General features: G+C 35.1%; 1 protein-coding gene across 3 annotated transcripts in view; it reads left to right on the top strand.

Moving 5' to 3' along the window:
• R3HDM1 (R3H domain containing 1) overlaps positions 1–23566 on the top strand; it is a 171119-nt gene that overhangs the window by 87393 nt on the left and 60160 nt on the right. For all 3 annotated transcript variants that reach the window (XM_047082940.1, XM_047082938.1, XM_047082937.1), the window contains 2 exons: positions 2848–3138; positions 10292–10415. In XM_047082940.1, coding sequence (XP_046938896.1) covers positions 2848–3138; positions 10292–10415 — 415 coding nt within the window. The remainder of the gene's footprint in view (positions 1–2847; positions 3139–10291; positions 10416–23566) is intronic.

The following is a 23566-nucleotide window of genomic DNA, read 5'->3' as shown; positions in this document are numbered from 1 at the left end:
AAAATTGTTAGAATTCAGGCCCTATGGTCCCAGAAGAGTATTTAATCATGCCTTATCAGATAGTAATTCGCATAGATACTATGTTGTTTTCATTGTCTGATAATGAATGAAGTTTTTCTTTTATTTAGTTTTATAATGCTAAATAGAACAGCCCCTCCATCAAACCAGGAAGTAAGAATGAGTGGTTTTGTTTTTACTGACTTAACCTAGGGGTTTGGGTTAGATAATAGGATTTGAAATGTCTAAATTACCTGTTTCTATGAATCTAATAAATATTTGTATGAAAAAAATTATACATTAAAACATAGGTATGTTTTTTAAATTTTTACTGTGTAGAGTTTCTTCATTTAGCATTGTTTTTGTTGTTTCCTATTATCGTTGTTTAAGATCACTTTATAAATATAGTTTAAGCTGTTGCCAAAAAAGTGTAACTTTCCATTTTATGCAATTCTTGTAACATTTTATTCTGACATTAACATTGTTTGCCAACCTGTTATTCCTTAGCCTGTTCGTCCTCTGCAGTCCTCTTCACAGCCTGTTCAGTACTCTACAGCCCCTTACCCATCCCCGCTCCTGCCAGTCTCACCCACCCAGCAATACTCCGTGGTACTATATCTCTATTCACCTCCTGCATTGTTTCTGTGGGTGGATGTGTGATGGATGCTTATGAATGTGATTAATGTGATATGATCTTTTGTGACTATTTAAAGTCCTAGACACATATACTGAAAAAGTGTTTCTAACTTGTATTAGAAATAATTTACTGTCTACTGTAGAATATTTGTTATATTGACTTATTACAGTGATTATATAAATCCCAATTTTTTCCTGCTTTTCCACAATGAAATGATTTTCAGGTTGACAATTCTAGTACTAAGATGGTTTAGCTACTTTTCTCCTTGAGATCAGTGCGATCTGTGCAATCTTGGAGTGGCAGCCTTCATCTGGGTTTAAGGCTTTCTGTTCTTTCCCCAGTACATAGGTCCCGTAGACTTATCCCAGTTATTAGGGTGAATTGGAGCTTATGATTACATAAGACATTCTTCTAAGTATATTCCCAAGAAGATCTCTAGATATTTAATCTGTGACTGTAATGAATGGTACTTTCTTCTATCCAAAGTATGCCCTAAGTTCTACCTCTCAGAGTTTACAAGCACCAGGGCCATGTGTTCTCTCTGTGACCTTCTATAGTTACTAAGTATATGAGACAACAATGTAAAAGTTGGAATGGAATTCCTGCCTAGGGCCTAACATGAAATGAGTATTCAATAAATGTTACTTCCCTTCCCTTAAAATGAGTCTCCCTAAACAGCCTAATAGATTTTTCCCAGTGGTGCTGTTATTTTTTTTAATATATGGCATCATATTTTGACACTACTTTTTAGATTAAATTACAAGCTATGTCTTAAAATCACTTGACATTTTGTAGAAACTTTTTCTTATATTGAGAGTGTTTTTGCGTTGAGCTGGGGGCAACCTTATTTACCAGCATTGGCTGTGAATGATTTTCAAAAATCACTTCCAATCTGAAAAAATAAAATTTTGCCAACATTGAGAAGATCAAAGTGTCAATGAACATAACATAAAAGCCTCAAAAATGTTTTGAAAAATGGCAGATTGTTGGAATAAGAAAATGACTTTTTTTCAAGACGACTCTGATGGTGGTGTATAGTTAAAATATTTGGCCAGATTACTGTGTAATTACAACTAATAGGTATATTTTAGTACATTTTTCCCTTTTGAAAGTATTCATTGAATTAGGCTAATAATGCTAGAGTGTGTCAGAGCAAGCATAAAACCATGTATTTCCAGTCATTAAATCAGGTACCCCTTTTCAGTTCCCTGTCTTTTCCATAGCTGTAATGTACTTTGCAAAAACCAGCAGACTAGAAATTGCAGATGTGTCGACTTTGATCTGACAACTCAGTTGCCACAATTTTTTTTAGGTAACTTTTTCCAAAATTCTCCTCTTAACAAAATGTGGTGTATATTGTTGCCAATCTCTGGCTCTTTGGGAGCAAGGGGATGCCATTTTAACCCCATTTTTGTCATTTCAATGATATTATCTAGACTAGTCAGAACTGGTCCTTAGGCTGTTGAGTGAGAGAAAACATTTGTCAGATGGCATGTACATTATAAACCTCTCTTGGCTGGACATGATTGCCTGCTCACCAAGTAGCAAAAGCAATAGGAAACTCATCTCGATTACATTTGTCAACATCTGACTTTAGGACGAGACTGAAAAACCCTAGAGAAGAATAGAATTTATGGCCAAATTATTTTTGAGAGATTAGAAGACTGGGGTGGATTTTATGCATTTTTTTTTTCATTTGTGCTAGTATATTCAACAGGTGTGATAAGATAAACAGAAGTGCCTAGAACCAGAATCTTGCCTTTTAGGAAAAGGGGTAGAATAATTAGTACTGTGCCTTGTTAGTTACCCGGTCCTTGAAGTCCTTTGAGAAGATGTTAATTATATAATATAAGTATGTCCAGTTTTCACTTCACACATCCTTATGTGTCTTTAATCATCATTTAAATAAGTGTCTTTTCATTTTTTTGTGTGAAATGTTTTTACGCCCTACTCTTCTGCATGCTTTGCAATCCATTAGATCTACTTCAAAAGTAATTTATTAATGACAGCATTATAATACTCCTACTTTCCTGCCTTAGAGTTCTAATTGTATTGAAGCTGTTCTATTAAATCAAATCTGTTATAGATACATGATACCCATACTACTGCAGTTCATCTTCAAATACATGAAGTTTTTTTTTTTTTTTTAGAAGTTTGGTTTACATGTGTATGGAAGGCTTACTGATTTCTGACCTTTCCCTTTTTTTTTTTAGCAGGACAACCTTGGGTCTCAGTTTAGCCACATGAGTCTTGCCCGCCAGCCATCTGCAGATGGTTCTGACCCTCATGCCACCATGTTCCAGTCCACTGTTGTTCTTCAGTCCCCACAGCAGTCTGGTTATATCATGACAGCAGCCCCTCCACCACCACCGCCGCCACCACCTCCTCCCCCTCCTCTGCCACCTGGGCAGCCAGTCCCTTCTGCTGGCTATGCTGCCTCTGGCCATCCTGTCAGCCAGCCTGTGCTTCAGCAGCAGGGATATATTCAGCAGCCCTCACCACAGGTACGTCGCTTTCTCACCTTTTAACCTTAGAGAGCTTACTTTTTATTTCACATGGAGAGAATCTGTGAGAATGTATATATAAACAAAGCTGGCCATCATCTTCCCTTCTCAGCCACATAACTAGTAGATACTTCAGTTGGATAAAGTATGTCACTTCTGAGTTTCCTTTTGACTGATAGATTTGTTTTAATTAGCTTACAAGAAACACAATAAGGTAGGTACACCATAAAAATAAACTGATGTGTTTAGGTCGGTTTAGGGAGAATTAACATCATAATACTATCAAAGCTTTCAATGCAGGAACATGTTATCTGTCTACATTTACATGAATATTCCTTAATTTTTCCCAACACTGTTTTGTAGTTTTAATTATACAAGTACTGCATATATTTTATTAAATATATCTCTAAGTATGTAATGTTTTTTAATGATATTTTAAAGGAGATTATTTTAAAATTTCATTTTCTGTTCATCATTTGATAGTATGTAGAAATAAAGTTGATTTTTGTGCATTTACCTTAAATCCTGTGGACTTTCTAAATTTAATTATTCTAGTACTTTTTTACAGACTGCTTAGGATTTTCTATATTGAAGACCATTTCTACATATATTATCCTTTCCAATATATATGCCTTTTATTCCTCTTTCTTGCCTTATTGTATTGTCTATGAGCTCTGATGTTGAATATACACACAACTTAACAGGGGCAAGTAAATTCCCTAGAATTCATTTATTAACTTAAGGCTAGGTTTTGAAAGTATATATTCTTCCTTGTTCCCAGTCTTAGGGGAAAGCATTCTGTCTTTCATCATTAACTGTGATATTATCTGTGGGGTTTTTGCCCTCTATGAGGTTGAGGAAATTCTCTTAGTTTGTTGAGAGTTTTTACCATGAATTGAGTGTTAAGTCTTATAAAATGTCTTTTTCTTTGTTGAAATGATCATGTGATTTTTTTTCTCCACTTCACTCTCTTAATACAGTGAATTATTCTGACTGACTTCTGAATGTTAAGTTAGCCTTTTATTTCAGGAACATACTCCCACTTGGTCATGATATAACATCTTTATATATCACTGGATTCATTCGACTTTTCTTATGGATTTTTGCATGAATGTTCATAATGGATATGGGTCTATGGTTTGCTTATAATGTCTTTTTCAGGTTGTAGTATCAGGGTGGCACTGATACTGGCCTCAAAATGAATTAGATATTATTGCCTCCTCAATTTCCTAAAGCACTTTGTGTAGAACTCTTCTCTTCTTAAATGTTTGCTAGAATTCACTGATGCATCCATCTGGATCTGGAGTTATTTTGTGGAGAAGATTCTAAAATTACAAATTCAGTTTTTTAGTAGATACAGAGCTAATCCAATTTTCTATTTCTTTTTGGATCAGATTTCATAGTTTGTATAATTTAATTATATTGTCAAATTTATTGGCAAACAGTTGCTCATAATATCCACCTTATAATTTTAGTATCTTGAAGATCTTTAATGGTATCACCTATGTAATTCTTAATGTTGGTAATTTCATTCTTCTCGCTTCTTTGTGTCTTATTTACTTAAGAGATTTATCAATTCCATCGATGTTTTTAGAAAACCAATTTAGAGTTTCAGGGCACCTGGGTGGCTCAGTCAGTTAAGCGTTCTCTTGATTTCAGTTCAGGTCATGATCTCTCTCCAGCTCAGGCATGCATATTCATATTTTCTCTCTCTCTCTCTCTCTCTCTCTCTCTCTCTTTCTTTCTCTTTCTCTCTCCCCCTCCCCCTCTCCCCCTCCTCCTCTTCCTCTCTCCCTCTCCCTCTCCCTCCCTCCCCACCTTCCTTAAACAATTAAAAAAATAAAAAAACCAATTTAGGGTTTCATTAATTTTATTATCCATTTTCTGTTTGAGCTACTTCTGCCTTTACCATTATTTTCTTCCTTCCACTTATTTTGCATTTATTTGCTCTTTTGTTTCTAGCTTTTTAAGGTGGAAGCATAGATCACTGATTTTTGATTGTTCTTCCTTTCTAAGTTTTTAATGTTATAAATTTCCCTCTAAAGCACCACTTTAGCTGCAATTCATAAAACTGGATATGTTGTGTTTTTGTTATTTCATTCAAAATCTCTCTCTCTTTTTTGTATGTGACTTTTTTGACCCATGATTTGTCTAGAAGTGTGTTATTTAATGTCCAAATATTTGGGGCTTTCTAAATACCTTACTGTTTTGATTTCTGTTTTAATTTCATGTGGTCAGAGAACCTAGTCTAAGATTTGTTTTGGAATCTCTTGAGTCTTTTTTTATTTCCCAGTATGTAGTCTTTTGGGGGCAAGATCCATGTGCACTTGAAAGCATTTGTATTCTATCATTTTAGTGTTTATGATTTTTTTTGTTTGTTTTGAGGTAAAGTTCATATAATATAAAATTAACTATTTTAAAGTGAACACTTCACTGACATTTAGTGCATATACAGTGTTTTGCAACTATCACCTCTCTCTAGTTCCAAAACATTTTTATTTTCATCACCCCAAAAGAAAACTCTGTATTCATTAAGCAATTATTACCCATTTGCCCTATCCCCCAGCCCTTGGAACCACCAATCTGCATTCTGTCTCTAAGGATTTACCTATTCATATTAATGGAATCATGCCATATTGTTACCTTTTGTGTCTGGCTTTTTTAACTTAACACAGTGTTTGAGGGTTAATCCATGTTGTAGCATGTATCAGTACCTCATTCCTTCTTAGGTCTGGATAATATGCCATTGTTTGTATATACCACCGTTTGTTCATTTTTCAACCATTAGTGGGTTTGGGATGTTTCTACCCTTTGCACATTGTGAATAGTGCTGTTATGAACATGGAGGTACATGTATTTGTTCAAGTATCTGTTCTCATTTATTTGGGTATATACCTAGGAATAAAATTGCTGAATTATATGGTAATTCTGTGTTTAATTTTTTGAGGAATCACCAGGCTTTCTATGGTGTCATTTTATATTCCTATCTGCAATGTATTGAGGTTCCAGTTTTTCCACATTTTGGCAGTAACACTTATTATTTACCTTTTTAAAAATTATTATTATCCTAGCCATCCTTTGGGTGTGAAATAGGTATCTCATTGTGGTTTTGACTTGTATTTCCCTAATGATTGGTTAATCATTTGTTCATACGCTTGTTGGCCATTATCTGTCTCCTTTGGAGAAATGTCTGTTGTAAGTCCTTTGCCATTTTTTTCAGGAGATTGTCTTTTTGTTGAGTTGTGAGAGTTCCTTATATAGTCTGTATACTAGACCCTTATCAGGTGTGTGATTTGCAAAGATGTTCACCATTCTTTAGTTGTCCTTTGACTTTTTGATAACGTCCTTAATTAGTCATCAAAACTTTAATTTTGATGAAATCCACTTTATCCTTTTTTTTTTTTTTTTCATTTTACTGCTGATACTTTTAGTATCATATCTAAGAATCCATTGCCAAATCCAAGGTCATGAAGATTTTATCCCTGTCTTCTTTTAAGAGTTTCATGGTCTCGGGCACCTGAGTGGCTCAGTGGGTTTAGTGTCCAAGTTCAGCTCAGGCCATGATCTCACACTTTGTGAGTTTGAGTCCTGTGTCAGGCTTTCTGCTGTCGCTGTCAGAGCCTGCCTTGGATCCTCTGTCCCCATCTCTGCCTCTCCCCTGCTCACACACACACTCTTTCTCTCTCTCTGTCTCTCAAAAATAAACATTAAAAAAAAAAAAAGTTTTATGGTCTTTAGCTCCAATAGGTAGATCTTTTATCCATTAGAGTTAATTTTTGCGTATGATAATGAGGTGTAAGAGTCCCAACGTCATTCTTTTGTGTGTATTTATTTGTTCTGGTATCATTTATTGAAGACCCTATTCTTTTCCCATTGAATGGTGTTGGTACTCTGGTTTATTGGTATCAAATAAACTCTTACTTTTGCTATTCTGTGTTTCTACCTTTATGCCAGTACTGCACTATTTTATTACTATACCTTTGTGGTAAGTTTTAAAATCAGGAAATGCGAGTCCTCCAACTTTCTTCTTCTTTCTTTCTTTCTTTCTTTCTTTCTTTTTCTTTTTTTTTTAAGAGACAGAGCAAGCGGGGGAGGGGCAGAGAGGGAGAGAAAGAACCCCAAGCAGGCTTCCTGCTGTCAACGCGAAGCCGGATGCAGGGCCTGAATTCACAAACCGCTGGATCATGACCTGAGCCAAAACCGAGAGTTGGACATTTAACCAACTGAGCCACCCAGGCACCCCAACTTTGTCCTTTTTTAAGATTGCTTTGGCTACTGAGCTATGTGGCTTATGGTTCCATATAAATATGATGTTTGGCTTTTTCACTTCTGCAAAAGACACCATTGGAATTTTGATAGAGATTGCATTGAATCTGTGGATTGCTTTGGATATTATTGTAGCTTAATACTAAATCTTCCAATCTTAATGAACATGGGGTATCTTTCCATTAATTTAGCTTGTCTTAATCTCTTCATTTTTTTACTTTTTTTTTTTTTTTTTTGCATTTATTATTCTCTAAGTATCAGTTGAGTCAGTGTTGTTGGTTAGATTCTTTTAGATCTTTTGTCCAGTTCTGTCAATAAGTGATAGTGGTTGGGGTACCTGGGCGGCTCAGTCAGTTAAGTGTCTGACTTTGGCGCCCTGCATGGGGCTCTGTGCTGACAGCTCAGAGCCTGGAGCCTGCTTCAGATTCTGTGTGTCTCTCTATCTCTGACCTCCCCCACTCACACTCTGTCTGTGTCTCTGTCTCTCAAAAACAAATGAACATTAAAAAAAAAAATTTTTTTTTAATTAAGTGATAGTGGATTGGTCTATGTCTCCCTTAAATTCTGCCAGTTTTGTATAGTGTTGGAACCTATAGTAAGCAATGAAATGTTTTTCTCTCTTAAAACCTATTTTATCTGACAAATCTAGTGACTTCAGCATTCTTTTGATGAGCATTTAAATGGTATCTTTTTTTATGTTATTTGCACGCTCAATTTTTTTTTTTAATTTTTTTAATGTTTATTTATTTTTGAGAGGCAGAGAGACTGAGCACAAGCAGGGGAGGAACAGAGAGAGATGGAGACACAGAATCCAAAGCAGGCTCCAGGCTCTGAGCTGTCAGCCCAGAGCCCAATCTGGGGCTCGAATTCATGAACTGTGAGATCATGACCTGAGCCGAAATGAGACGCTCAACTGACTGAGCCACCTAGGCACCCTTGAATGCTCAGTATTTAAAGTCTATCTTTTGCATATAGTGTATAGTTCATCTTTTCTGTCCTATCCAGTCTCATTGGAGTGTCTGGTCCTTTTATCTTTAGTATGTCTATTGACATGGCTAAATGCAGGGATACCACAATGCTATTTGTTTTCCATTTGTTTTATCTCTGTTTTATTCCTATATCCTTCCTTTCCTGCCTTTTGTATTATTTGAATTCTTTTAGTATTACATTTGATTTTTCCTTTGTCCTTTTTTTTCTTTTGCCTTAAACAATGTCTTTTTTTTAAGTTTATATACTTATTTTGAGAGAGAGAGCGTGCGCGTATGCCTGCACGTTCACTCATACAAGCAGGGTAGGGGCAGAAAGAGAGGGAGAATCCCAAGCAGGATCCACTCTCTTAGTACAGAGCCTGACACGGGCTCACACTCACAAAACCACGAGATCGTGACCTGAGCTGAAATCAAGAGTCAGGTGCTTAACCAACTGAGTCACCCAGGCACCCCAATGATATCCTTTTTAATTAAGGGGGAGAAAAGAATATACTGTTATTTATATACATACATATACTGAAAAGTATAATAATGGATTAAGATCTGAAATCAGGAAAACCTATTGTTTGCTGATACCTCCAGGAACAGTTAAGGGACCACATGTGTATTGTATCTAATGTTTCAGAATCAGAAGAATGTTACAGTAAATTTAGGAGATTCTTGGCTTATAACTGATATAGAAATTATGTACTCCAGCTGGTTTCCAGATGAAATGGGCATTCTTTAAGATGTCTACAGGTGTCTCTTTGAGAAGTAATCCAATTGGAAGAGCAGAACCTGAAAGAGCTTATGAAGCTACTAAAGTTAATTTACCACATATTTCTACATCACTGAATTAATTGTTTATTCCTTATTCCAAACTAGGTCAGATTAAGAGAAATGCACAACTAGTATAAATAGCTCCAGAAGGAGGTACACCTAGTTGGCTCAGTTGGTTAAGTGTCCACCTTTGGCTCAGGTCGTGATCTTATGGTTCATGGGTTCGAGCCGCCCATCAGGCTCTGTGCTGACAGCTCAGAGCCTGGAGCCTGCTTTGGATTCTGTGTCTCCCTCTCTCTCTCTGCCCCTTCCCTGTCTGCATGCACATGCTCTCTCTCTTTCTCTCTCTCCCAAAAATAAATAAAGATTAAAAAAAATTTTTTAAATAGCACCAGAAGTAAATATAATCAAGCTAGTCTTACTGTTTTTACCCCCAGCTTTATTAAGGTATAATTGACAAATAGGATTTGTATTTGCATTTTAATTTACGTTAGAAATATGAGAAAAATTAAAAAATGGAACCAGCGCAACTGTGTATTAGTGTGGGAATAGATAAACTGACTATACAATGATTGCAGTTCATATATCAAATTGGATGAGCTAGCAGTATATATGTTTCAACCAAGAGAAGTCTCAAAAAAGAATGTTAATTGCAAAATAATTTGCATGGAGTTGTATATAGTACAGTACTATAATGTAAATTTTTTAGATCCTCAACAATTTTCTGTATGGATAACAGATATACATATATAGTAGAGGTTCCAAAACATTTATAACAAAGATACACACCAACTATGGGATAATGGTTTTTCTGTTGAATATAGGACAAAAGAATTCTAGAGTAAGCCTTTAGCTATTTTAATAGTGTTTGGTTTTATAAAAGAGAGAGAGAAATCGGAAACAAATATGGCCAAAAAATTTAAACCTACTAAATGTAATTGCCAGGTATATTGGTAGGTGTCTTTTGTTATGTATCCTGTATGCTTGAAATTTTTAAAAATTTTTTCACATAAATGTAAAGCTAAGAAAATGTATTTTTGGGTAGTAATAGAATTATTACTCATTACATTCTGTTGTTCCTCAGAGAAAACATTTCTTTGCAAGTGAAACTGATTTTTCTTCCTCAACACTTATCCTAGATGCCAGCCTGTTACTGTGCTCCAGGCCACTATCACTCTGGTCAACCTCAGTATCGCCCAATCCCTTCTGTCCATTACAATTCACATCTAAACCAACCACTGCCACAGCCTGCACAGCAGACAGGTGAGTAATATTTCTGAGGCTGTGATTTCTTAGCGATGGATATTGCTTTTTTCATTCTGCTTTATTTCAGTGTTACTATTATGATGTTAACCACACTCCATCTATCAAGGGTCTCAGACATGGGCATATGAATATGCAAACCAGTGAGATTAAGAGTGGGTCACGTCAGGTTTATGTGCTGTACACGTCAGGTTTATATGCTGACGTGTACAGAACCACAAACCATAATGTGAAGACTGTACCATGCCAAGCAAAGTGGTGAGCAGCTTCCTGTTACTCACTGCCATTGTAGTGAAGCCTCCTTTGCAGCCTGATAATCCACCTCTATTAACAACAAAAGACAGACACGGCAAGCTAAGATACCTCCTGAACAGCTAACTAGAAGCAAGAATCAAAGTGACCTAACTGTGAGAATCTAGCCTGGTGAAAATATTTTGATGTCTTGGACTCACTGTGCCTTTAAAAGGAATGATGTTCTAAAACATCTTTTTTGTGTTTTGTTTTTCAGTATGCCGGTTATATAGTGAAAGGTATTTTTAAACCAAATGCAATCTAATACTAAGAATATCAAACATATTAAAACTGAAAAGATCCTTTTCCTTTTGCCCCTCTCAAATTTTCTTTAAGCTTTCTGTGAAAACAACTGTGACTTCAGTATAAAAAACTATCTTTACTGAATTCATTTCTTTCTGTGCTTCCCACCTAGATTTGTGATTCTGCCCCAGATGTGTAATAAGGTACTTTTTAGCCTTTCATCACTCTAGTGTAGAAGTGTTATGTTAATTGGCATCTTTGAGACTGTATTAGCTGGTTGTCACTGTTGGAGGCTCTCAGGCTACATCAGCGTGACTCACTGAGGCCACATAACCCTCTGCTTAGGCAGTTTCTTGCTCTTGATATTATGTGCCACTCTTGAGGGGAGCCGCAGTTTTAGGAGAAGGACGCCTACACAGGGCAATCTGATGAGAATTGTCTGTGCTTCTCCTCATTCATGCACTCTTCAGTGATCATTGTGACTCACCAACTTCCTTAACCAGATAAGATTGTTACTTATCATTCCTGTAGGAGAGCTGCCAGGTTTTTAATCCTTTGCTCCTAGGAGTTGTCTTAGACTTAGTGTTAGGTCTTTCCTTTTTTGTTTTACTAGCCCTGTATTGTATGTGTGACAAATGTTCTTCCGAAGGATGTTGAATGCAAGCATTGGTCATTTTAGCCAACTTCTGTCTTAATTATGACTCCGTTTAATTCAAGTTTTCCTGAAGTTTATAGTACAATCCACTTCAAATAATATAAACTAATACATGCCCTAATTTTGAAAGTCATCAAAAGTTATTCTTTATAGATGGGAGCATTCATCGTGACACCATTCATTCGTTAGTTTTAAATACATTGTTGTTCTAATGGAAATTATTTTGTGAGTTTTCCTGGGCTACAGTGACTAACTTTTCATATTGTTTCTCTTTTGATTCTTTTCTTCCAAAATTATAATACAGATTACAGCTAATGTCATAACAAAAAAGAAATTTACCTTCAGTCTCCGCATTCCAATATCTTGTGTGTGACTAATTCGTTTCATACAGCCTATTAATAAGGCATGCAAAGATCCTTTACTCCATGTTTATATGAATTTACAAGTTTCGTTCTTTTCCATGGCTAAATTTTTATTCCTCTCCATTGTCAAACTGCCTACAGAATTGAAACTTTTAATCACAGGTTGGACCAATGTGCTTTTACAAATGCATCTCAGGAAAAATATTCCCACTAAATGGAGAACAGCTGAATATGCCACTCCTCGCAATTGAGGGCCAAAATATCTATGTGACAGACAGTACGTGTTTTATAATCAGTGATATTTTCATTGTGGATTTTTCCTAATGCTAGTTAAGGTGAGGAGGAGGGAAACAGAGTACATCTGTATAGTACAGGCACAGAAAAACAGTTTTTGTGAACAGTTTTTAAATGTTGTGTTTGACTCTTAAAGTTACCATAATGTAACATGTTATAGAATCTGTTCTTCCAATTATTTTATGTACTATCATCTCAGTTTATACCTTAAGTTAGTTGAATATCATTCAGTTTGAAGAAAAAAAGAGAAATCCTCAAATCATCCTTATCTGAAAGGGAAGGAAATTTGTTATGCTAATAAGTACAAGAACAAATCCCTCTTTAAAGAGAAGTTCAGTAGTGCCAGTGGCAAGTATTGTGTTGGTAATTATATCCTTTTTGTGGAATTAGTGGGATTTGAACTACTAAAAAACTCAAAATCGAAAGATTTTTTTTGTAGTTAGTTAATGGTTATTTTTTGTTAAAGCTTACAGAAAAGTGTGCATGTATGTTTGTGTGTGTCCTAATAGAAAAGTAAAATGCATTGGGAAATGAACAAGGCAATTTTTTCTGTGTTTTTTTAACAAATTTATAGCAATTTATGTCTCAGTAATTAACATTTTTTTATATACACATTATACTTCTGGATTTCATTCTTTTATTCTTTTCCTTATATTTCCCTATGTACATTCCACCATCCCAATCTGATTAAAATTAGAAATAATTTATTACATCTCTTACCTTTTTGTTTCTTGCCAAACAACATTTAGTCAAGCAGCATATTATTTTCTTGTATTACATAAAAGGGTAAAACTATTCAACCAAATAATGAAAACATTAATAAATTAGTAACAGTTTTTCTTCACTGGAGCACAATAAATAAGTAATTTTTAAATTAAATATTCATAAACCAGGGGATATGGCAAGAAAAAATGTAAAACTTTCTGCTCTTTTCCCTTTTGGGGGCAGGAAGGTGGTTGGGGAGATATCTCAAGGATAAAATGCTTTGGTCTTCCATCCATGGGAGTGCCAGAGGTCCACAATAGTTGTTAATCTCCTTAACAACAAACCTCCCATCTATTATGAGACTTGAATTGAAAATAGTACTATCATTATTGTTGGGGAATGAATATATATATATCTTGTGTTATGAATCTGAAACTGTCACGGTCATTCAAAACAAGGTTAAGTCAACCCCAAGCAGCAGAAGCAGAAGAAATTCTGGCTACATAAGGCATTTCACACAGTGCATTGTATAGTATGAAAGAAAACAAAATAGGAATAAAATCCTGTTAGCCTCATTCATTTTTAACTAGTATTAGGTCTATCACTTAAAGCTTCTGGGTTTCATTTTACTTACTGGCAAACTAAGGGAGTTTTGCTGTATTGTCTGTTGAAGCCTCTGTGAACTCTAAAATTCCATGATACTGTGTTTCTAGCTTATGTGAGTCATTTCTAGTTGAGGAAGGTGAAATATTGGAGGATTGGTTTGTAGTAGCTTAGTGACTTACTGTCAAAAACTGGAGTCACACAAGCAACTATTTCATAAGAAATGGTTACTTGCCAGTTGTAATAATAAAGATTCATTATCTTAACTCTTTATCTAAAGTTTACAGTTCGAGTACTATAAAGTATACTGCATATAAGGAACTTGATATAAAGAAACTGTTCCTGCACATAGTAGTTACAGCAAAGATTTTGGGTTTATGGATCCCTGGCTGTTCTCTGTGTAGCTGCTTTCATTCTTATGACTCATTTGAAAAGTTTGCAGCTTTACCATATATGTTTAATATTTTGCAATAATTGGCCTTGTTCCTGAGCTGTTGGATTCGGGGCCGTAGCACTGTCTGAGAGGTTTACATTTCTCACAGTGAACCGGTCTCTTTTTCAGCTGCTTCCTGGCTTCTTTTTACTCAGGTTTCCACTGCTCTTTTCTTTTTTCTTTTTTTAATGCTGTATTAAGGTATTAATATTTGCTTATATTTTCCATTATGCCTTTTAATCATGCATCATACTTAGAAATAGGGATTTAAATTTAAATGACAACCTTGACTTAATGTAATTTACTTTTTAAAAATTTGTGAAAGCTATTGCTTTAATTTCTTTTCCAAAGCAGATTTGAATAGCAGATAGAGTTTGCTTTATAGCTTTTCTTAAAAGGCTAATGTCTTGAGCATGCCAAACTCATTAGCAATAGTCGAGTACATCTCTTTCTCTACTGCTACATAACTTTTAAGGAATATTAGTGTGCATTAATGCATGCCATCTAATGGACCTAAGACACCTAAAAGCATCTAAAACTACATATGGGTGCTGACCAGGGATATAATTCAATTTTTTTCCAAACTGTGATATCGCATGCATGTGGAAAACAGAATAACTCTGTAAAATGAAATGTCATTTTGGTTTTGCAGCCAGTTGATAAATTCAAAGAATATCAATGCATTATATTGTCAGTGTTAGCTTTTCAAGTAACGCAGAACCATGTGGTTTCAATTAAGCTTCATTACCAGTAGACTATGGTAGGGTCCTGATGAACCACACCATGGAAGGAACATTTTAGGATAAACAGTCTGTAACATGCAGAGAATATTGGCAGCATTGCAGAGTACAGATTTAAAAGTAACTTGGTGTAAAAAGCAGGCAAGGAAGAAATGGACATATTGGATAAGCACAGGAGGGCTGATATTAACAAGGGATTTCTCTGTGTAAAATAGGGACTTTGGTACAAAGTTAGTTTCTTTTTTGGCATCTTTTGACACACATAATAGGAATTTTATATATTGTTACTTTTTGATGGCCCTGGTTATCCTTGTTTTTTCATTGATTCTATGAGCATTTCTTAGTATTGTGTGACCAACACAGATTCAGACAATTGTATAATACCTACAAATCCACCTATTTCCCTTTTCCCTTCTCCATTAACCTGCCGCCACTGAAATCTGGAGCCAAAAGTATCTGGTAAGTACCCATAGATTTCCTTGAGTTGTACAGACTCTTTCATAGGATCGTCATTTAAATAGCCATGAGCTATAACCTATGGGGCTGTTTTTATTAGATTCTTTTTTTGTGTGTTCGTATTTGTGTTTGTTTAATCACAGAAATAGTGGAGCAGAAGGTGGTAGAGGAAAAAGAATAGTGAAGGTGTGCTGGCAATTGTGTCTTCTTCTAAATTCACCTAAGAGGCTTTCATTTGAAGACCCACCAACCAAGCGTAAGACAGACCAAGATCACAAACTTGAGGTTTTGATGATTTGGAAATAGTTCATCTAAATTATATTGTGGATATCTAGTTACAGATTAGAGTTGGCAAAATGGCTTATCAAAAAAAAAAAAAAAACCTAAATCTACTCTCACAGTGCTTCTGCCGTATGGGGTTATTAGTCTTGAAAAACTTAAGTGAAATGACCTTAGATTTAGGGCTATTGTGAATAACCAGTTCTTCGGTTCTTTTTATTATCTTTCCCATTATGTCTGATTCATATTACTAAGAATGCTTTCCTTTAACGCAAATACTGTTCACGTCACCTGCACAAAATAAAACTAGCCTGTTAAAGCCTGTGCAATACTTTTCTGCTGAGCACTGTGTTTCCTTCTTGCTCTCTTCTCTGTTGAAGTGAAAGAGAGTTAAAAATAGAATATTCTTTGGAGCCCTCCAGGGAAGTGCCTAAGCCATCAATTTATATTGTCCTAGTTCTCTTTGCTTGCAAAATTGATTGTGCTTTCCTCTGAAAGTGCTGGAAGAAATGGGATAATATTGCAGCAGTGCAGTCCTTTAACAAAGGAGAATGACAGTGTTAAATAACACCTATGTTGAGATCTGGTTGTTTATTCTGTTGTTGGTTATCACTTATATTGGCATTGCTTGCTTTACATAATACATGCTTTCCCACAATATTGACACAAATTTATATAGATGATATATAGATCCTGTTTTCCTCTGACTTCCACGTTAAACATAGAAAAATCACAGGAAAAAATTTTTTTTAATTTTTGATACATTGAAACACTTTTTATTAAAGAATAATTTAGGTGTAGCCAAGTTGGTGATATATTGAGTGTTAGAATACTAGAAACACTCTTCTCTTAGACTTTTTTTTTCTTCCAAGGTTTTAAGTTACAGCTAATTAATATACAGTGCAATATTAGTTTCAGGTGTAGATTTTAGTGATTCACTACTTACATCCAACACTCAGTGCTCATCACAACCAGAGCCCTCCTTAATACCCATCACCTATTTTCTTAAGTTTATTTATTTATCTCTACATCTAATGTGGGACTTAAACTCATGATGCCAAGATCAAGAATCTCGTGTTCTTCCTACTGAGCCAGCTGTGTGCCCCTACCCATCACCTGTTTAACCCATCTCCCCTACCACCTCCCCTCCAGTAACCTAATGGTACTTTTCATTCTCGAAGAAGCTACTTCCTCTTTCCCAGTCTTCAATTTTCTCCCTCTTTTCAAGATCATTGCATTTTTTTCCTCATACTTGACAGTCTTCAAACTATATACTATTCAAACTATCAGAACTATGTCCTTTCCCTTCCTTTTGTCTGAATAATTAGATGATGAACCTAAACCACAGTGCCACTTCTCTACTAAGTGCCACTCTGTAACTGTTGATGCTCAGCAGCCTGAGATTCCTTTGTTTAAACACAAGTTCAGAGGAATTTGTGAGCAACTTGAACAGTTCTTTTAGATGTAAATTTTATTTACCAAGTGTGCATAAAGTGAGGCATACCTGTGATTAGATGATTCTTTATGTTATATTGCTAATAAAATAGTAATGATTTTGTCTTGCATAGGCAATGGTAACATTCTTTAATTTGATTAGTAGAATGATGTGGATTTTTATTTGTTTTCTGTGCTTTCCAACTGACTATGTCTAGTTTTCCTTGTGGTTGTAGTAACTTCATCCATCATAGATCCCATGGTCTTTGGCCATCCATAAAGTCAAGTCATCTTTTTGCAACTTCTGATTTCCTCGTCTTTAGAGAGTATACTCAAGGATTTTATACAACCAGCTGCCAGGTTGTGGTTTGTGGTTTGTCATTACTGGAATGAATGGTCAAACATCTCACTGTGACTTCTAGAAAAACCTTCAGGGACCTGTCCAGATTACCAGTACAATTCCCCTCCTTTTAACATGAAATGTTAAATGATGCCCTCCCCCCCCCCCCCCGCCTTTTTTTTTAAGTGATGCTAGACTTCAGTTCCTCAGGTCCTGGCAACTTCCTATCCAGTGTGGTTCACACCTGCTAGCTTTTCCTACCTCAAATATAAAAATGAATGTAAAGCTACTGAGTGTATAGAAGAGAATCATTGCTTCACAATAACTTAAGACTTCACCCATGATACAGCACATGCCTCTTTGTACACAGGTGTCCGAAGTTAGAGCTCCCTTTGCCCCACTGGGTGTAAAGTCTGACTTCTTGGCAAAGCAACTCAACTTTGCAGAGAAGAGCCAGATTATGAAATTTCTACTAAAAAAATCTTAAGTGGCTTCATCTGGGATATGGGAACAGAGTAGTACATTTTGAGCAAAGTCAGCCTTTGAAGCAAAATAGCAAAGCTAAACCCCAACAAGGAATATTGAAGACTGGCCTGAAAAATACTCAGGTTGAGAGACACAAACCAAGGGACGTGAGCCTGAAATATTTGAGCCTCCTTTTCCTCTTCTCAACTGTTTCTTATATGTGTGGGATCTAATTATAATAAGGCAAGGAAGTGTTATCTTGAAATATAAGAGGTCACAAACCACACCCCTTGAGAGTAATGGGCAAAACAAGTGAAGGAGACCCCCTCCCAGGGGAGAGGACATTATGGGCTGATTGTATAAACTCTTTAAGATAGGGTCTTTTTTAACCCCAAGTTCCTATAACTGCCATCTGGACTAACTGTTCAACAACTTTTCACTCTGATTCCTGTTTTGGATAACCACATTTATACTTAAAAATAATCTTCAATTCAAATGAAAAAGTCCTAGTTAATTGACTGTTTGCAATCATTCTTTTTTTTCCTATAATTAAATTTATCTTGAGACTTAAGTATCTTAACCTATAGTAAAAGTCTTCATTAACCAAAATTCTCAGAAAATGGAAGGAGCCTAGGTGTTCAGTGTTCTGCTTATTGTAATACTCTATCTCAGCGTTTGTCCCTGAGAAAAGGAAAGTTTAGAATCAGAATAGTATGTGCAAACCCCATTTGGCAAGATGTGAACCTCTCTGTGCTTTTGTTTCTTCATCTAAAAAAATAAGGGTAATAATTATACCTATTCATGAGATTGTGAGCACTAAATGAGTTAGCAAGTATAAAGTACTTAGAACAGTGCCCAAAACCTCATAAATGTCATGTCAGTGTTAGCTACTATGTTACTTTGTGGTGTCATCCAAAAAAATGACAATTATGCAGTATTCTAAATGAAGAGGCATAGGAATTTTGGGCTAAATTTGTGTTTGGTCTGAATTTCAGAATGGCCATGGGAAACTAACATAGTTTGTTCTGACATATTGAGGTCTTTTTGTTTTGTTGACTTCTTAACACATGCCTTTTCCTTAAAGTACGATAGAGAGTTCAGATCAGTTGATTTCTTTTCTAATCCTCTGATTGTTAACTTGAGGTCTAAGTGTCTTATAAGAACACTTACTTAGATACTTCCTTCCCATAGTTTTTTAGAAATTTCTGTTGACCTTATCCATAGCTATGGAAAAGCTTTTGAAACAGTATGTGCCATTTCTATATCTAATGTAAGTGGATATGTGTATTTATATCTGTGCACAGAAATAAGGCTACCTATACATACAAGTAAATGGTAATTATCTATGAATAATTGTTTTATGAAAATGATGTTTTTCCATAGTGGCTTTTTCCTTTTTCATATTTTCCAAATGTTCTACCATGAAAACCTATTACATAATCAAATAAGGCTTTTTTTAGATATGTTTTAAGTGTGCAGATTTATTCAGAAATATTCAAATGAAACCTTCATTTCAAGCTTTACATATTAAATATAAACTAAAACACTTCTGTATTCTTCCTTATCAAGTAAGCACCTTGAGGTTAATGACATGAAATCTGCATTTCAGCTGCAGTACAGTTTCTAAGGAGAGGATTAATGAGTGACCCATGAATTCGTGAATCCGCTGAGGTGATTTGTAATCACAGGGTCCGATTTCATTTTAATGAAATGGCAGTTAAATATGTTTAACCTTATTTTAAACGCATTACCTTAAAATTTAAGTTCAGCTTTTGCTTTCAGAGCCATTTGATAGATGTGGACAGTGAAAAACGCTATTTTCAGTCAGCCTGTCAGCATACATAGTAAGCCTCTGGTTTCATGTAGAAGCATATATTATTTTGATTCTATTACGTTAAGAATATGTTTTCCTCTGTTGTCTATTCAGTAAGTATAAACATTGAGTGCCCATTTACTGGCTTAGCCGTGTGATAGCTGATATGGGTTTTCTTTGTTTTTAATACGGAAGAGTGTTAAAGTTTCTAACCTTATTAAAAAAGCACACCATTTTATTGTTTTTTAAGGCATGCACAAACAATGAGAGAACAATTTAAAAGAACAATTTTAGATATTACCTGTGGATTGTTTTTTGTTTTTTTAAGTATAATTAGCATTCAATGTTACTGGTGTTGGGTATGTAATATAATTCAACAATTCTGTTCATCAAAATACCTATACTCCTAATCCCCTTCACTTATTTCATCCATCCCAGGAGCCACCTCCCTCTCATAACCATGTATTTATTCTATTTAAGTCTGTTTTTTTGTATTAACCTTTTTTCCTGTGTGTTCCTTTGTTTTGTTTCCTAAGTTCCATTAGGAAAATCATAATAGTATCTGTCTTTCTCTCAATGACTTATTTCACTTAGCATTATACCCTCTAGGTATATCCATGTTATAGCAAATAGCAAGATTTCATTATTTTTGTATGGCTGTATATATATATTTTTGTATTGTGTATATATATGATCCCACATTTTCTTTATCCATTTATCAGTCATTGGACACTTGAATTGCCTCCATATCTTGGCTATTGTAAATAATTCAGCTGTAAACCTAGGGGTGCATATATCTTTTTGAATTAGTGTTTTCCTTTTCTTTGGGTAAGTAGTATAATTGCTGGATCATACGGTAATTCTGTTTTTAATTTTTTGAAGAAGCTCCATACCGTTTTCCACAGTGGCTGCACCAGTTAGCATTCCTCCCAACAGTGCACAAGGGTTCCTTTCTCTCTACATTCTCGTCAACGCTTATTATTTCCTGTGTTTTTGATTTTAGCCATTCTGACAGGTGTAAGGTGATATCTCATTGTGATTTTGATTTGCATTTCCCCATGATAAGTGATGATGAGCATCTTTTCATGTGTCTGTTGGCCGTCTGGATATCTTCTTTGGAGAAATGTCTGTTCACATCCTCTGCCATTTTTTAATTGGATTATTTGAGGGGGTTTGTTGTTGACTTGTATAAGTTCTTTATATATTTTGGGTATTAACTCCTTATCAGATATATCATTTGCAAATATCTTCTCCCACTCAGTAAGTTGCCTTGTTTCATTGATGGTTTCCTTTACTCTGCAGAAGATTTTTATTTTGGTGTAGTCCCGGTAGTTTAATTTTGCTATTGTTTGTCTTGCCCAAAGAGACATCTCTAAAAAAATGTTTCTTTTTTTTTTTTCAATTATTTTATTTTATTTTAGAGAAGGAGTGCAAGCACGAACAGGAGAGTGGCAGAATAGGAGAGAGAAACCCAATCGGGCTCCATACTCAGCATAGAACCTGACATAGGGCTCAATCCCACAACCATGAGACCATGACCTGACCAGAATCAAGAATCAGACACTAAATCCACTTAACCACCCAGACACCCCTAAAAAAATGTTTCTAAGATCTGTATCAGAGAAGAAATGACTGCCTGTGGGAGTGATTGGCTGGCTCAGTAGAGCATGTGACTCTTGATCTTGGGATTATGAATTTGAGCCCCACGTTGAGGGTAATTTATTTTTTTTAAATAAATTTATTTTTTAAATAAATAATTTAAAAAATTATTTAAAAATGTTTTTAAATTTAATATTTAAAATTAATATTAAATATTAAATATTACAGTAAAATATTTAATATTTAAAATTTTAATATTTAAAAATAATTTAAAATAAATTTATTTAAAAAAAATAAATTACTGCGTACATATTTATTTTCCTAGGATTCTTATTTCAGGTCACACATTTAGGTCTCTAATTCATTTACAGTTTATTTTTGTATGTGGTGTAAGAAAATGGTCCTGTTGGGGCGCCTGGGTGGCTCAGTCGGTTAAGCGGCCGACTTCGGCTCAGGTCATGATCTTGCGGTCCGTGGGTTCGAGCCCCGCGTTGGGCTCTGTGCTGACAGCTCAGAGCCTGGAGCCTGTTTCGGATTCTGTGTCTCCCTCTCTCTGACCCTCCCCCGTTCATGCTCTGTCTCTCTCTGTCTCAAAAATAAATAAACGTTAAAAAAAAAAAAAATTTAAAAAAAAAAAAAAAAAAAGAAAGAAAATGGTCCTGTTTCATTCTTTTGCATGTAGTTGCCCTGTTTTCCCAGGACCATTTGTTGAAGAGACTGTCTTTTTCTTATTGTATGTTCTTGTCTCTGTCATACATTAACTGACCATATAAATATGGGTTTATTTCTGGGCTTTCTATTGTGCTATTGATCCATGTGTCTGTTTTTGTGCCAGTACCATTCTGTTTTGATTACTACAAGTTTGTACTGTAGTTTGAAATCTAGGAATGTTCTGTTTCAAGATTGCTTTGGCTGTTTGGGGACTTTTGTGGTTCTATACACATTTTAGGATTTTTTTTGTTTTAGTTCTGTAAAGTATATTGGTATTTTGATAGAGATTGCATTAAAGCTATAGTTTGCTTTAGGTAATATGGACATTTTAGCAATATTGGTTCTTCCAATCCATGAACATGGAATATCTTTTCATTTGTTTATGTCATCTTTGATTTCTTTCATTAATAGTAGTTTCATAGTACAAGACTTTCACCTTATTGATTAAGTTTACTCCTAGGTATTTTACCTTTTTGGTTGTAATTGTAAATGAGATTGTTTTCTCAGTTTCTCTTTCTGCTACTTCAGTATTGGTGGATAGTAATTAACAGATCTCTGTATATTTATTTTGTATCCTGTGACCTTACTAAATTCATTTATCAGTTCTAGTAGCTTTTTGGTGGAATTTCTAGGAATTTCTATTTATAGTATCATGTCATCTGCAATAGTGATAATTTTACTTCATCCTTTCCAATTTGGATGCCTTTTATTTGTTTTTCTTGTCTGACTGCTGGAGCTAGGGCTTCCAGTACTTTGTTGAATAAGACTGTTGAGTGGACATCCTTGTCTTGTGCCTGATCTTACAGGTAAAGCTGTGTTCTTTACCATAGAGAATGATGTTATCTGTGGGTTTTTCATATATTGGCTTTATTGTGTCAGGGTATGTTCCCTCTAAACCTACTTTGTTGACGGTTTTTATCACGAATGGATGTTGTCTTTTGTCACATGTTTTTTCTGCATCTATTGAGCTGATGATGTGGTTTTTATTCTTTCTCTTATTAATGTGATGTATCGTATTGATTGATTTGCAAATACTGAACCACCCTTGCATCCCTGGAATAAATTTCATTCTACACTGGTGAATGATTTTCTTTTTATAGTATACTATTGGATTTGGTTTGCTGACATTTTGTTGAGAATTTTTGCATCTGTGTTCATCAGAGATAATGGCCCGTAGTTTTCTTTTTGTGTGTGGTGTATCTGGTTTTGGTATCAGAGTAGTTCGAGCTCATACAATGAACTTGGAAGCTTTCCTTCCTTTTCTGTTTTTTGGAATTGTTTGAGAAAAATAGGTATTAAATTTTCTTTAAATGTTTGAAAGAATTCCCCTTTGAAGCTATCTGGTCCTGGACTTGTGTTTGGGGGGAGTTTTTTGATTACTGGTTCAATTTCATTGCTGGTAATCGGTATGTTCAAATTTTGTTTCTTCCTGATTCCATTTTAGAAGATTATATATTTCTAAGAATGTATCCATTTCTTCTAGATTGTCCAGTTTGTCACATATAGTTTTTATAATATAATCCTTTTAATTTCCATGGTTGTCAGTTATTATTTCTCCTCCTTCGTTTCTGATTTTCTTTTAAATTTTTTTTAATGTTTATTTATTTTTGAGAGAGAGACAAAGCACAAGCAGCGGAGAGGCAGAGAGAGAGAGGGAGACACAGAATCCGAAGCAGGCTCCAGGCTCTGAGCTGTCAGTACAGGGACTGACCTGGGACTGCGAGATCA

This window comes from Lynx rufus, unplaced genomic scaffold (assembly GCF_022079265.1).
Source record: "Lynx rufus isolate CCGP_SWC_20201006 ecotype Redwood Valley unplaced genomic scaffold, mLynRuf1.p SCAF_2, whole genome shotgun sequence".
Classification (NCBI taxonomy): domain Eukaryota; kingdom Metazoa; phylum Chordata; class Mammalia; order Carnivora; family Felidae; genus Lynx; species Lynx rufus.
The sequence above is the reverse complement of the archived record's forward strand: the minus strand, read 5'-3'. Positions and strand labels throughout refer to the sequence as shown.